The 16,170-nt window shown below is 39.0% G+C and overlaps 1 protein-coding gene across 2 annotated transcripts; it reads left to right on the top strand.

Annotated features, from left to right (window-relative positions):
- Positions 1-1,186: 1,186 nt before the first annotated feature.
- On the top strand, positions 1,187-13,437 carry LOC128507511 (prenylcysteine oxidase-like). Of its 2 annotated transcripts, XM_053478486.1 has the most exons (6): positions 1,189-1,508; positions 1,746-1,952; positions 2,556-2,730; positions 6,880-7,091; positions 10,866-11,006; positions 12,463-13,437. In XM_053478486.1, exons 1-6 carry the CDS (start codon positions 1,391-1,393, stop codon positions 13,122-13,124), a joined length of 1,515 nt encoding a protein of 504 aa, XP_053334461.1. In that variant the 5' UTR covers positions 1,189-1,390; the 3' UTR covers positions 13,125-13,437. The 2 variants fall into 2 exon arrangements, with proteins under 2 accessions (XP_053334462.1, XP_053334461.1); XM_053478487.1 differs by lacking the exon at positions 1,746-1,952 and having other exon boundaries at positions 1,187-1,508.
- The last annotated feature ends 2,733 nt before the right edge of the window (positions 13,438-16,170 follow it).

The raw sequence follows: 16,170 nt of genomic DNA, 5'->3' as shown, positions 1-16,170 counted from the left end.
ATTCCTTCACAATATGAGGCTGATAAATCTTGGCATTGTTGTTCTGGAATATGGCCATGCCAGTATGTGTCCACATATTGTAGCATGATGGGTGCATCGCGTCAGGATTGTCCCTGCTAACCCTGATGTGCCCTTGGCTCTGGAATAGGGCCAGTCTGGACTCATTTTATACCACATGAGCCTTTTCCAATGCTCCAAAGTCCTATCGTTTGCTCCCTAACAAATAGAAGCCCATTTTCCCATTTACTCTCACTAACAAGGGGCTTTCCTTTGGCTACAGAGCTATTTAGTTCCAATCCTGTGAGTTTTCATAACGTGTGTGCATTTGTGTGTGTAAATGCTCTTTCACTATTAACAAAGCTGTGATTTCCACGATGGAGATTTTAAGTAATCTTTGTTTATGATCTTTTATGATTTTATTCAGACCAAGGACTATCCTTCCAGGTTTTAATAATGTGTCAGGCAGTTCTTAAGCTAATTACAGTGGTTTCAACAATCTCATTAGTTGTTTTGTTTGCTTGATCCAGGCCAAAGTGTGACTCTTCTGAAACACATGATCACAGGATATGTCTTATGACATGGTTGCTTAAGAAGTGAGAAGCTACTTACTGCACTATTTAGGGTTAAAAGAATCAAAATTGTGAGGCAGTTTATAGGAGCAATAGTAAATCTAGAATCTGAATTGGACATTCTATGGACTTTAGTTTTAGGTTACTATCCGGGGAATCATTTATAGCCTAGTTAATATTTATTTTTCTGTAGACAGCTGGGATCAGTATAGCACAGTTTTATACAGAGCTCCCAAATGAGGATTGCTTCCCTGTTGAGTCTGGTTTTCTCAAGGTTTCTTCCTATTCCTATCTCAGGGAGTTTTTCCTTGCCACCGTCGCCCTCTGCTTGCTCATCATGGACAATCTGATCATTTTGATTTATATTATTCCCCCCCCCCCCCCCCCCCCCCACCCCCCCACACACACAAAAAAAACTTTATATATATATATATATATATATATATATATATATATATATATATATTATTCTGTAAAGCTGCTTTGAGACAATCATCTTTGTTAAAAGCGATATAATAATACAATCGAATGGAACTGAATTGAGGTAAAGTATTATAGGCAAACAATGGCAGAGCGCTTTCTAAGTTTCGGAGGCATGACGTCATGACGCTCCGGTCAGCGGAAACACGTGACTTTGACACATCGCAGCCAAGCCGTTTCGCTTCCGATTATGTGAAACGGTTTGGAAACGATATTTCCACTCCGACATTGTAACATACGCACTGTAGTCCGATATGACGGTCGACTTGTTCCAGCCCACGTGAATTCCAGCTGCATGGTTTCTGTAATGGACAGCACCTCTGCTTTTCAGTGATATCTGAATGTCTAGCGCCATGCTGCTGTACGCTTCGTTAGGCTTTCTGTCTCTGCTGTGCGCTGGCCCGGCGCTGGGGGATTCCGGTTTTGCACCACTGGACGGCGCACCGCCTTCTAAAATCGGTAGGCTGAACTGCTAACTCCCGCTAGCTGCTACAGCTAACTTCCTTTAAGGCAAGCCTGTAGCGCACGTCATATGTTGCGGCGACGGTTTATAGCTTTCATTCCCTATGTAGTGCGCTAATAAAGTGTGAAGATTAATTCGAGACGTGACAGATATCTGCACTGTGTAAATCATGTGGATGTTTGGCTTGTCAGTGAAACCTCTAATTACTGTCAGTGTGTGTGTGTATTGTTAAGCTGTTATTGGTGCTGGAATCGGAGGAACCGCGACAGCGCATTTCCTGCGGCAGCATTTCGGACCGGAAGTGCGCATTGACGTGTTCGAGAAGGGGGAAGTCGGTGGTCGCCTGGCAACCGTCACCGTTAACAACCAAGCCTACGAAACTGGCGGCTCCATCATCCATTCCCTCAACTTGCACATGCAGGATTTTTTGAAGCAGCTGGGTCTGTACCTCACTCTCATGCTGTTTAACAATCTGTCAGCACTTCTGGTTATACAGTATCATGTACTTCGGACAAATAAGTTAAGTTAAGCTTGTCACATATACGATATTACACAGTCAAATTCTTTCTTTGCATATGCCAGCATCATCCCGTGGTCAGAGCACAGGGTCAGCCATGATACCGAACCCCTGGAGCAGATAGGGTTAAGGGCGTTGCTCAAGGGCCCAACAATGCCCACCTAGGAGCTGGGACTTGATCTTTTTGACCTTACCATAAGTAACTCAGTGCCTTATGCCCCAATACAGCTTATTATTTTTATTTTCTGAAAAATTAACAGCAATTAGGGCAGCATGGCGGCACTGTCGTGTCATGCCTTTTGTGTTAAGGGTTTAAATCTTGCCTCCAGTTTGTGTGTGTGTGGAGTCTGCATGTTCTCCCCATGCTTGCTGGACTTTTCTAACTACCCAGTCCCAACTTTGCCCTCATTGGATCCATGACCAGATCTGAGAAATTAAATTTTAAAGTATCCTGTGTATTTGTGGTGAAAATGATAGTTTTGGGGGATGTCATTAATCTAATCCAGGACACTGTTTACTGTGGTAGGCCTGAAATACCGGAAAAGTGTGGCAGGCAAGATGGCCGTGTTTAACGGGAAAGAGTTCATACTGGAAGAGACCGACTGGTACTTGCTGGACCTTTTCCGCCTGTGGTGGCGTTATGGAATCAGCTTTATCCGGATGCAGATGTGGGTGGAGGAGATCATGGAGAAGTTTATGAGGTGAGGAGTAGCACTTTTCCATCTAACAGAGCAGCACAATGTATATCCAAACCCAGGACTGTGTCCTGATTGATTTTTTTATCACATGGTGGTGCCTGTGAAAGCGGAATTAATCGAGGTACATTTGATTTGATGTTAAAATCTGATTGCGGCACATGTATTTGCTCCGTAAAATATACTTCGGACATGAGGAAAGCTATGAAGGAAAACTGTCACCGATAAGTATTTGTTATTAAAGTAATGCTGTTAGAAAATCTCAGAGGAATGAAGCATGGACAGCTCAGAAACACAGTGCCTTCACCACCTAGTGGCAGAGACATAATATTGAGCTTTTCATTTTTTGTGACTGAATCTCAAGTAGAGCATTAGGTAAGGTACAATTGTTAACTCAAGCAACAAGAAAACAGACCATAGATAAACAAGATCAAATGTGAAAAAAAATTCTTTTGAGAAAACTGTGATAAAGAGACAGAGAGAGATTTGAGCCCAAATTTATTTTATTTTAGCCAAAGATGTTATCAGGATGATTCTGTCATCATTTTATTTGAGAAGTTGATGGTTCTTTTTATATTTAGCAAAGCGAAAAGTGTAACCAACTTCAACATGGGCACGTCTTGCTCACATTACGCACTTATCCATAGTTACTTTTTATTTCATCATACATCTGAGGGTAAAGGGCTTTGCTCAACAGCCCAACAGAGACAACTTGGTGGTTGTGGGATTTGAATCTGGGACCTTATGAACCGTAATCCAGTGCCTTAACCACTGTGCTACCCTTGACCCAATATCTTTGATCTAACTGTGCAACACAGCCTGATGTTTATATAAGGAAACAAGTCACATCAATGTAACCTTTATACATCCTCCATCATACTCTTATATAAAAATGATTTTGAACATACAAGGAGCATTCAAGTCAAACAGGGACTTTTGATTGTGCAGAGTAACAAAACATAGTTACAAGAGTAAAAACTACCTTTATTTCCCTATATAAGCCCCTGCTACACTAATGCACTTATCCCAGTGCTTTGGTACAATCAATGTATAAAGTTTTCTTAGTATACCAGGGCTGTGATAAGACTGCCTGCATCACATCTGAAACGCTGGCCTCCTACGAACTTCTTTAATGGCCCAAACATGTAAGATGTGGAAATTTATTCTCATGGCTTATAGTCACGGTAATGTTGTGGAACGTCCGAAAGACAAGGTAGTTTCGATTCTCATTTGTAACAGTAATTTGTATTTGTAATAAACTGTCATTCCCTCACCAATAACATGCCTTAATTTGTTAAACAAATCCCTTTACTGTTTCCTGTTATTCTTCAATTGATGTCTCTTCCAAAGAAGTCTCTGCGTTTGAACTGTTGCTATGGAAATAATGCATTATAATGAGAGCAATAACCTGAAAGTCATGTTACAACTGGAGCTACTGTCTGAACTACAGTATGCTGTTATACCAAACAGATCTGAGAATTCAACCATGCTCTCTTGGTAAAAGAGACTATAATCAACCAATTTGAATATCTAGCTCTGTTCACACAGAAACTGTACTATAAAGGCGATAATAAGAGAGCCTTACTATGCAGCTTTCCCTTACTAAGTTTACAATTCCATCCAGAGACCACAAATACAGAATTAAGCTGTCTTAGTGTTTGTTTTTAAGGAGTGCATTGGCTTTCCACCAACAGGAGAGTATTGATGTTTAACACAACAGTGTTGGCATATAACACATGCATTGGAAATACAGTTCATACCATTGCTTTTAAAACAACAAGAGCGAGTGAACTTAATGTTGAGCTGCTTTTGTTCTCCGGTCACTTTTGAATCACACCAAATGCAGCACTCTGCGCAGGGCTCGCTGTCTCCCAAATTCACTGCTATTTCTCTGTGCTTAACACAGAAGGCAGGATTTGTCACAAGAAGGTGCATCTCTTAATCTTGACTCTCTTGACTAAGCTCAGTGCTGTCAAACGATACTTTGGAATGCTTAAATCATTTTTGTGTGACCTAAAAATATACACTGCTAATCATGCTCACGGATTTTTACTCATCAGGCAGGTGATTTTGGCCACATTTTTTAAATATTCACTCCAGTGAAAGTTATTTCTACTCCGTGTATTATTATTATTATTATTATTATTATTATTATTATTATAACATATAATTTTTTTCCCTAAAAAGGCTTGTATTTTTTTTCTGTGTATTGCCATTATTAAAAATTCTATCTGATGAGGCAGAGGGAGAGTAAAAGCCTGGCTCACCATCTGTGTTTTTTAAGCTGTGTTGACATGAATGCAACCTTAAACGACATTAAACCACATTTGGTTTTGTCGGCTCCAGTCGATTTCTGGTTACCTAAGCAAGAAACCTGTATGTAGGAGGTGTTGCATTACATCATACAATCATTAAAATACCCCTGAAAATTTTAACCATACCAAGTAATCTTTTATTCATTAAGATTTTTTTTGCCTTACAGGTCTGTTAATTTCATATAGCTGTATTTTAGGATAAAAATTTGGTCTTAGTAAAGAATAATCTGTTGGTCCATTTAAACCAAAATGAAATTTATACTTTTGCTGGTTTCATCCCATGCACATAAATAAGTTAACGAGGAAGCCAGAAAAAGAGCTAGTTTTGCCCTATGAATGTTAATATACTTCATTTCTGAATATAGAGCATGTGTATGAACTTTAGCCACACTGCATGATGTACAGAAGCATTACTCCACACTTCCTGTTTGCACGGAAATTAATTTATTCCCTTACCAAAGCAACTCTGTTTAAGAAATCGAAGTGTAAAAGACGCCTAAAAAACCCCATGTGCCTAAGAAAGTGGTTGCGTGAAGGTAAAATCGGATGCCAACAAATGTCACAGGGGGTGCAGCTGAGGCCTCATATTGTTAACAGAACAACATATTATTATCTATTCTATTATATAACATATATAGCCTATTCTATAACAGTATTTTAGTCTACAACATCTATTCTATTCTACATTATATTATCTATCATACTTTGTCACATCTATTATACAACAGTTAGTTGTGGCTGAGTAATGTTGATTAGATGAGAGTGGTGATAACAGAGCAGTGTAACAGCATTGGGGCGTTCAACTACATGCATCACTCCCTGTCACAGATGTTCTAGCAGTCGCCAACATGGCTGAAAGTTGGTCGGTACAATCCACAATACAGAAAAGAGTAAAGAGGAGCTTCCTGCCAAAACCCACATTCAAAACCAGTCATAGAAGCACTTTAAGCAAGAACACAGCTAACAGCTAACTGCTTGTAAGTTGTTTGCAAACCCCTGATCAAGGGCACTACTTGGTGTTTGGAACAAGGGATTGTACACCCTAGTGCACTAGCTTTACATTTAACACCATTTGGGGTTTAACTCCCAAACCAAGGAGGTGCGCTGATATTCTGAATAAAAGACCACCTTCAGCTCCTCACTTTTTGACTACATCATACAGGGAAAAATTAATTGGAACTGTTATATAAAAGCGATATCACACTTGAGGTTGTGTGGTTCAATGGTGTGGTGGGGTAGGTTGTTACGGGTGGCTCAGCTTTTCTTACATATAAGCATTGAGCCTCCAAGGAACAGGGTTGGGAACAACTCCCCTAAAATACGCAAAATATCAAAAGAGCTAAAGTTGTTTTGTTGTTAGTCTTTCAGCTGCTTCCATCAAGGGGTTGCAACAGCAGACCATCCAGTTCACACACAACTTGGGCCAGGTTTTTATTTTTTTACATTTTCTTTTTTTTTTGCCAGATGCCCTTCCTGACACAACGCTCCCATTTTATCCGGGCTTGGGACCGGCACTGCATCTAATGGGTGGGACTTGAACCTGGGATTCCTAAATAATGTTCCCTCTGCACCATACCATGTTGCATCCGATCCTCCAGCACTGCGTGGCTAGTCAGGCCATCTCTTAGAGAACGAGAAAAATGTAGACTGTTTTCTGTTTTGGCACCTAGGTGGTGCCAGTACTGTCAGAAATATTGGGTTTTTAAGTAAAAATATACCTATTTTTTAACCCTGAACATGGAGGAGAATTTTATTATTACAGCTTTAATGCTCTGAGTGGTTTTCTGTCTTCTCATTAAGGACCGATGTCCTCTGCAATAATATGTTTATTTCTTGACAGAATCTATAAATACCAGGCACATGGCCATGCGTTCAGTTCAGTGGATGAGTTGCTCGATTCTCTGGGCGGTTCAGGATTTCTCAACATGACCCGTCGCTCTCTGTCCGAGTCTCTTTTGGAGTTGGGTGTGTCTCAGCGGTTTATTGATGAAGTCGTGGCTCCAATTATGTGGGTCAACTATGGCCAGAATGTCAGTATGCCAGCATTTGTAGGTAGGTATATTTACACACACACACATACATACAGTATATACAAACATACAGTGCATCCGGAAAGTATTCACAGCGCATCACTTTTTCCACATTGTGTTATGTCACAGCCTTATTCTAAGATGGATCAGAATTCTACACACAACACCCCATAATGACAACATGAAAAAAGTTTACTTAAGATTTTTGCAAATTTATTAAAAATAAAACATTAAGAAAGCACATGTATATAAGTATTCACAGCCTTTGCCATGAAGCTCAAAATTGAGCTCAGACGCATCCTGTTTCCCCTGATCATCCTTAAGATGTTTCTGCAGCTTAATTGGAGTCCACCTGTGGTAAATTCAGTTGATTGGACAAGGTTTGGAAAGGCACACACCTGTCTATATAAGGTCCCACAGTTGACAGTTCATGTCAGAGCACAAACCAAGCATGAAGTCAAAGGAATTGTCTCTAGACCTCCGAAACAGGATTGTCTTGAGGCACAAATCTGGGGAAGGTTACAGAAACATTTCTGCCACTTTAAAGGTCCCAGTGAGCACAGTGGCCTCCATCATCCGTAAGTGGAAGAAGGTCGAAACCACCGGGACTCTTCTCGCTGTGCTTTTCAAAACACTTCGTCCATCTGTCAAGAAGCTTTCATATTCCTTTCGTATTCATTAAAAAAACGTTTTAGACTGTGTTGTGAGACATTAATGCACTGCTGTCTTCACGTCTTCATCAGAAGTGAATCTTCATCTACGTAGGGCTGCTTTTAGGGGACTATAAAAGCCTGATGGAGCCAGATCAGGACTATGGGGAGGATGCCTCAAAACAATGATCACAAACCCGCTATAAATATGATTAATAGCAGCCCTTTTTCTGATAATGTTCCAATAATGGCCCAGAAAACTGGAAGCATCAATTTTTTTTTTTTTTACCTTCCTTAGAGTATTGGTTCAAATTATGTTTGCACATATTTAAACGATCAACCGTGAGTACACCAGGCAGCAGGTACACCCTCAGACCACCAAAAAGTAATCACTGCACGCTGCTCTTCTTCCATGCTAATTATAAGTGGGGCATCCATTTTTGCTCGCACCGCATTTACCAATGAACTGATGTAACACATTCACACCTGCACAGCAGTGACTGGGAAGACAAGTAGCCTTGAATAGAAAGCCCTGATAAGACAATGTGGGCAATAGAAGATTTAATATAACCATCATTTTAGACTCACCCTTGTAGTTTAAATTGTTATTACCTGTGTCAGTTCCTGATCTGTTTTTCTTCCTACCTTAGCAATCACCTGACACACTGCTATCTGTGCTTACTGTGCATGCGATCAGACTGATGTAATTAGCTGTTAATTTGGCAATTGTATGATGGGGCAATTAAAAACTAGGGTGACAGTAATTTCTCTTATAAGGGAGGACCGAGACAGGCAGTAGATGTGAGTTGACTTTTATTTTAGAACTTGTTGTGAAGTTAACATTCGCTTTTCTGCCATGTTCGTATAACACACACACACACAGGCTGCTGCAAATAAACCCATCTCTCTATCTCTGGTTCTCCCTGCCAAAATAAAAACATAAATAAATAACCTTGAAAAACCACAGTGGAAAATCTGCTAGTGCACTGTCCTCAAAAGTGTTGTAAAGGACAGCTGGAGCTTGATAAAAATCAATGATATTTAATAAGTAAGTAAAATTTCCAAACCTACACTGATATCTGTAGAGATGGGGATCCCAGCTGACTACCCCATACTAATAATAATTTGCTTCTCCAACGCAGGATGCTGTGCAGTATGAATAGTTGGAACACACCACCTGTAGGATTATAAGGGATTGAGAGTTGTTTACCACCTCAAATGCAAACATATAAATAATAATTAAAAAAAATATATTTTGGTGTCAGTAACACAGTTGCTTAGCAGAAGTTAGCAGTGTTGCCTTACACCTCCAGAATCGATTCCTGTCTCAGGTCTGTTTGCAAGGAGTTTGTATGTTCTCCACCTGGTCAAGGTTATTTATGCTTGATTTTATAATTTGGCAAGGAGAACAGAGATAGAGAGACATCTCGAGTGTGTGTATGTGTGTGCGTGCATGCATGCGCGTTCCAAGTTGCCCATGGTGTGTGAATGAGCATGTCAGTGTGTGTAATACTGTATGTGTTTGGATTGGCACCCCGTCTAGGGTGTACCCTGCCTTGGGCGTAAGTCTCCTGGGATAGGCTCCAGGCCCCCCGTGACAAATCCCCCAGGATAAAGCGATATAGATGATGAGTAAGTGATGTTTTGGAATCGCTATATATGTAACAGAATCGTCATTACTCCATTCTCTAGTTATTTTTGGTCTCTCGTTATGTAACTTAAGCCAGTAATTTATCATTATTTGGATTGGCATAAATATCTACGGCAAAATGGTGATTGCTTTGATTGTGGATCATGTGACCGCAAGAGCTCTTCTTTTGAGTTTATTTGTGGCTGATGCAATACCATCACCTACTGAACTGGATTTGGCACACAAGATAAAAGGCAGAAAAAAAGATTTTGGCTTTGTACGAGACATGACATTTAAACAGTCAACAACACGAGTTTCATTTCACTGTTTGTTAGGTGATTTCTGTAGTTTTTAATACTTTAAAGTCTGGAAGAAATATAGCTGCTTGAGAAAAATCAGACAGTAAACTTTTTTTTATTATTGGGTTAAATAAAAAAACATTACCGAGCACATCACTTAGGCAAACAGCAGTTTTTCGTTCAAAACAAAGCGTCTTTACGAGTCTCATCCAGACGTTTCTCACACACCACGGACTCCACCATGATGCCGATTCGGAAATCAGCAAGGGTATAGTAGCAAATCAGTAGCCTACAGTATATCACATAGCCTATGTGTAACCTATGTGTCATAGGAAGTGGTGCAACACACAAGGGAGCATAAGAGACGTACCATTAAAAAAAAAAAAAAAAGATGCAGTGGTAAGCATTATTTTGGGTTGATGCCATTAATATTCTGGGTTTCACAAAAGTTTCATAAATCTGTGTGTGTAATTGCAATACATAAGCTACATATACTGTACTGTATACGCCTTTATATAAGGTATTTCCCGCATAGTCTGTATATAAAATAGGAGTAGCTTACTGCAAATAATGCGATTTGAAGCAATTCAGACGAAAGTATACAGTTACATTTTCTAATGTGTAAATTCATACACACTTAGAAACATGAGCAGGGTTATTTGTTCATGAAAATCAGTCTTTTTGTGTAAATTAATAAATAAAAGTATTCACATATCATTAAGTATCAATAATTATGCTTTTTACTTTTGTCTGTTGTACTGATAACAACTTCAACAACATAAACACAGTTTGGATGTAGTCAAATAAAATATAATGTATTTTTAATGTTTAATTTAATTACTAGAATTAAATTGAATTATATTAATGTAATAAATTTTTTCTTTTCATTTATTTATTATTTATTTATTATTTTATTTTTTTCTTTGTATTTGCCTGTTAAAATTGTTCTAAAGCTTGAGAATGGAGTCTAAGCCTGAGGCTGGAATTCCCCCAAAGGAAGAATTTTGCAGCGTTGCAAATGACTTTCGATTCGAAACGTGCAGATTAATAGTAGTAGATTAATAGTAGAGTACAAAAAGACAATTTATAAAATGGCTATTCCTACTGCATTTTTACCTACTCTGTTCTCATACTCTTTGGGTTTTAACAGATGACAGGTTTTGCTTGTGGTTTCAGCACATAAATCTCACAAATCTTTATCTGTTGTGTTTTCATAGGTGCTGTTTCTCTGGCTGGTGCACAAGCTAATCTGTGGGCTGTAGAAGGAGGAAATAAATTAATTTGCTCTGGACTTCTAAAACTAGCAAAGGCCAATCTGATCCAATCACAAGTGACTACAATTTCCCTTCAGTCATCAGGTATTCCCATGCACTCAGAACCACATGTCTGTTAAGTCAGTGCTTCTCAAAGCTCATGTTGCTTCAGAATATCCACATTTGTGCAATACCCCTATGTTTTATTATTGTTGTTAACAAAAAAAAATTAATAACAGCACATTTTGTTTCTCTTTTTTTTTATACATGATTGCGAATGATTGCAGATTTTAACTCATTAAACAAATTACTTTTTAAAGGGTTGTATAAATGTAATGTTTTGAAATGTCCACAACACCAATTATTATTATTATTATTACTTATGCTATAGCAGTGATAAACAGTTTCCCACAAGCTGTTCATTCTTTTGGCTCCCTCTTGATATGAATAAACCAAAAAATAATTACATATCTCAGTTTCTTCTGGGACCCGGCCTCAAATTCCCCAGGTTCCAATCTGATTGATGGAATGCATTAGACAAACAAGTCCAATCCCTCAACAAGACCCTCTGCAGAGCCTCTCCCCGAGGGCCCCGAGCTGTACCGGTTGCACAAGGGGAACCGAAATCTTAGGTGGTTTTAATGTTATGGCTGATTGGTGTATTAGACACGCTCATTAATAATAAAATAAAAAAAACAAGAAACAAAACAATAATTTAAATAACAGCCAGGAATGGTGTCAAAACTGCTGTTGTAGAATTGTAAAAATTATGAACCTACTGGCCAATCAGATTTAAAAAAAAATCAACAGTGTGGTATAATATCACTTAGTTAAACAAAGACACACACACAAAAAAAACACTGGTTATACACTATACTGTATATCCGAAGATTTTGTGCTCAAGTGTCCATCATTCTCATATATGCTTGTTAGACACCCCTTTCAAGTCCTTTCTTTGCTGTTATAATAACATCCACTCTTCTGGGAAGGCTTTCCCCTATATTTTGGTCATTTAAATATTTGCTTATTAAGCTACAGTAAGGGAAGTATTGTTTGTAATACTACACAGACCAAAAACCTTGTTTGCATGTAAAACATATTCACATATCACAAATGTTTTCTTTTGATGTCCTGATGCACTGCGGTGTAGTCTGCTACATAAGACATTAAAGTACAGGTCAAGTGCAAGTGAACATTTCAAGTGGTATTTCTGTATAAACCTTTAATGCTTAATGGTGTCGTCCAATCATTTATTCATAAAACATGCAGCATAGCCCTGCTTTGACCCTTAGAAGTTCATCTCAGGAATTTTTCTAAATTTTCAACTACTTGGGAGTTTTAGCGCCACCTAGGAGAATCATTGGTGGTAAGATAATTTGTATGAATATGCATTTTAATAAGAGTGAAGTGTAAGGTAAAGACAAAAACTTGACCCACATTAGTTTAAATTTACTGATGATTTTAAATGCATCTTGGACCACTTTTGGTTCTTTTTCCGTGCATGATGATGAGATCTTATATAACATATCTTTATATAACATGTCATTTTTGTTCATTCTAGGTGAATCCCACCAGTACAAGCTCAGTTACAACACTAAGGATGAGATTGCATCAGATATCTATGACATAGTTATCATCGCCACTCCTCTCCAGCAAAACGTCAACTCTGGAATCTCTTTCCAAGGCTTTGAACCCCAGCTACCGGAGTTCACAGGGTCTTACCACACAATGGTAGCCTCTATCATCCACGGTTATCTCAACTGCACTTACTTTGGCTTCCCTGACCCCAAGCTTTTCCCCTTCACAAGTGTGCTTACCACGGAAGCTGCTGATCTCTTTTTTAACAGCGCCTCTAGCATCTGCCCCGTCAATATCAGCGCTGGCTTTCGCCGCAAACAGCCACATGAGGCCAGAGTCTACAAAGTCTTCTCTCCTAAACCACTGGAAAAGCAGGAGCTAAAGACCCTTTTTAAGTCTTACTACTCTGTGCAGGCTGTTGAATGGAAGGCGTACCCTCGTTATGGAAGCTCTCAGGAGAAGCCACCTATGATCCTGCACGACAGTCTTTACTACCTCAATGGAATTGAATGGGCAGCCAGTGCCATGGAGATGAGCTCTGTGTCTGCTAAGAACATTGCACTTCTGGCTTACCATCGCTGGAGCAGGCAGCTTGAAATGATTGACCAGAAGGACCTCATGCACAAGATCAAGACAGAACTGTGATTGTTTTTATTATTATTATTATTTATTTTTTTTAATTTTTTTTTGACAACCACAGTTTTCTGGTACAATTTGGCCAGTACTAGTTAAAGACTTTTGCTCACTGTCTAAAGTCAAGGACTTAATTTTGGAGCACAAGGCCATTTACAGAATTTCCAGTCTTTCAAAGGTTCTGTTTTGATAAAACAGTTACTACTGTATTTTTTAAAAAAAAGTCACAGACCTTAAGTGATTTAGTAAAACCTATTAATGTTTTAGCCCTAAATTTGCGGTTTGCTTGAGTGATCACTAGTGTGAATAAAGGTGTTATGCTATACCAGAGATTCTTTCTAGATTCTCCTTAAAGAAATGTAACTCAGTTTGCTTGTTTGGGCGGCATTGTGGCTTAATGTGTAGCACTGTCGTCTTGCACCTCCAGGGTGCGGGTTTGATTCCCTCCTCTGTCTGCATGGATTTTGCATGTTCTCCCCCTGCTTAGCGGGTTTCAGATTAGGCTAATTGTCATTCCAAATTGCCCGTAGTGTGTGAATGAGTTTGTGTGCTCTGCGAGGGATTGGCACCCCATCTAGGATGTACCCTGCCTTGTGCCCTAAGGCTCCTGAGATGGGTTTCAGCCCCGCGCGACCCTATACAGGATTAAGTGGTGTAGAGAGTGAGTTTGCTTGTTTGTTTAACACCTGATTTATCATTATATTTTACACTAACACAGTACAGTACAGTCTTAGACCTACGCTTTGCAACAGTTTCTGTATATCGATCGTTAATTGTTTTATGCAGAGAAATTAAATATGGATAACAGGTGATTAAAAAACCTTTAAGATTTCCTGAGTAAGTTATTCTAAAATTGTGTGTAACTGGGCTGTGTCTAAACAGTTTAGCAGGCTTCACATGACACTTCAATACCCGCATTGTTTTTGTTATACTTCACTCGCATCATGCGCTATTAGTCAGGGCCAGCAGAGAAGGCAGGACTAAGGCATGTCAGTGCTGAACTTTACTACAATTTCAACAGCATTTTGTGGGCACATTTTGTAACACATCCTTTATTTAATATTTGTTAGAACTTAAAGGACCATAAAGAGTCCTTAGTGACCATAAACCTATCTTGATAAAAGAGACTTCCTGATTATTTTCTTATTTCAAGGATCAATTGGACTAGTTCACGTCTTATACTCACTGACTGGTCAAAAAAGGCACACGTTAATATTTTATTCGACCATCTTTAGCTTTGATTACAGCACACACTTTGACCAGTTTGTGTATAAAATTATTCCTCATGCTCCCACAACCATTTTTTCACAATTTGAGTTTTGGGATATGCCTGCGCCATGAAGAAAGAAAAACCACAACTGAGTGGATAACCTGGTCATTCAGTACATTGAGGTCTGCAGCTGACTTGATTTTATTGCCACATAACATTGCAAAGCCTAGACCAGACTAATTGAAGTAACCCCAGATCATAACACTGCCTCCAGAGGTTTGCATTGCACTCAATGCATGATGGCTGCATCGCTTCATGTGCATCCCATGGCCACATAGCTGTTTAGTCTCAATCCTGTGAGTTCTTGTCACATTGTGTGTGTGCACATGCTTTTACTTTCATTGCATTGGTTTCTACTGATGATTTTAAACCATGCAACTTCATCAAATGGCCTGCTCAATTACGACCAGTTTACATTTAGGCATTTGGCAGACGCTCCTATCCAGAGCGACTTCCATTTTTATCTCATTACACATCTGAGCAGTTGAGGGTTAAGGACCTTGCTCAAGGGCCCAACAGTGGCAACTTGGTGGTTGTGGGGTTTGAACCTGGGATCTTCCGAACCATAGTCCAATGCCTTAACCACTGAGCTACTGAGCTTTAATGTTTTCTTTGCTTAATGCATGTCAATAATTTGACCCTTCTGAAAGAGCTACTGTTTTGGCCAGGCAGTGTAAATGTGTAGATGTCTTAGGGATGTAAAATCATTCTTAACGTTCATTCACATATCTACTACTGCAGCCTAAATGACCAAACTCTTTTGTATTTTTCCTCTATTGTTATCATAACCATGTTGGTGTTAACTGTAATCGGTTGCACATATACCCCTTTTTATGTAATCATGCAGTTTATTTTTAAACTCTGATCAGCAACACAATATGTTATGGTTTCCAACATTTTATTTATCTACATAATTAAAAGCAATTCCTAGTATTTTTACATATCACATGTAACCTTCCTGTTCAGCCAGAGATGGCGCTACAGTCTATTGTATTCGACTCTGCATTTCTTGTGCTCTTTACTGTCATCTCTGCCAAAACTGGTGGAGAAACAGAAAAGCCTTTTGTCCAGCCCTGCTGTGAGAACCAGTGTGTTTCTCAAGAGGATAAAGTAAAAGACCTTTAACTTCAGATCCAAGTTTTCAGATAAACACACTGTCAGCTTAAGACTCAGAACTTCTTTTATAACCGCTGAAGATAGCTTAAAATCTTCTGTCGTAGATCTACATTAATTCTTTTGGCAGACGCTGTAAGAAGTTGGGTAGAATCTAATCTAAACAAAAAGCTTAGCATTTGAGATTTACATGTCTTGCTTCAGCAATGGTTTTCTGACAGTGCTGGGGTAAAAACTCACAATCCCTTATAAACTGCAGAGATTAGTGCTCACAGATTGACATACCAATGAAGATGTCATACCCCCTGGATCTTGACAGATCTCTGAATTTAATGCCATGATGCTGTTTCCTACTCTGTTGTTCAACAGTCTGTTCTGCCAGATGCTATCATTAATTTCGTGTCACAGTGGATAAGTTAGGCTTCACATAAAGAAAGATATTCTTGCAGAAAGAAAACAGTCTGCCTGTTGAATCCAGGAAACAACAGAAGCAAACAGTACTGCCCTTATCCATTTTTATAGATCGTTTGTGGAATGTATTTACATAGCAACCCATTCATAAACCATTGAGGCCATTTCTTTGTGTCACTGTACCATTGTGTTCCTCTAATTAGATGAATACAGCTGCAAGCCATGCAATTTATAGCAACACAGTAGTTCTGGGACTGTTCAGCA

The sequence above is a fragment of the Clarias gariepinus genome, chromosome 19, assembly GCF_024256425.1.
Source record: "Clarias gariepinus isolate MV-2021 ecotype Netherlands chromosome 19, CGAR_prim_01v2, whole genome shotgun sequence".
Taxonomy (NCBI): domain Eukaryota; kingdom Metazoa; phylum Chordata; class Actinopteri; order Siluriformes; family Clariidae; genus Clarias; species Clarias gariepinus.
Note: the sequence above shows the minus strand (reverse complement) of the source record. Positions and strands in the feature narration are given on the sequence as shown.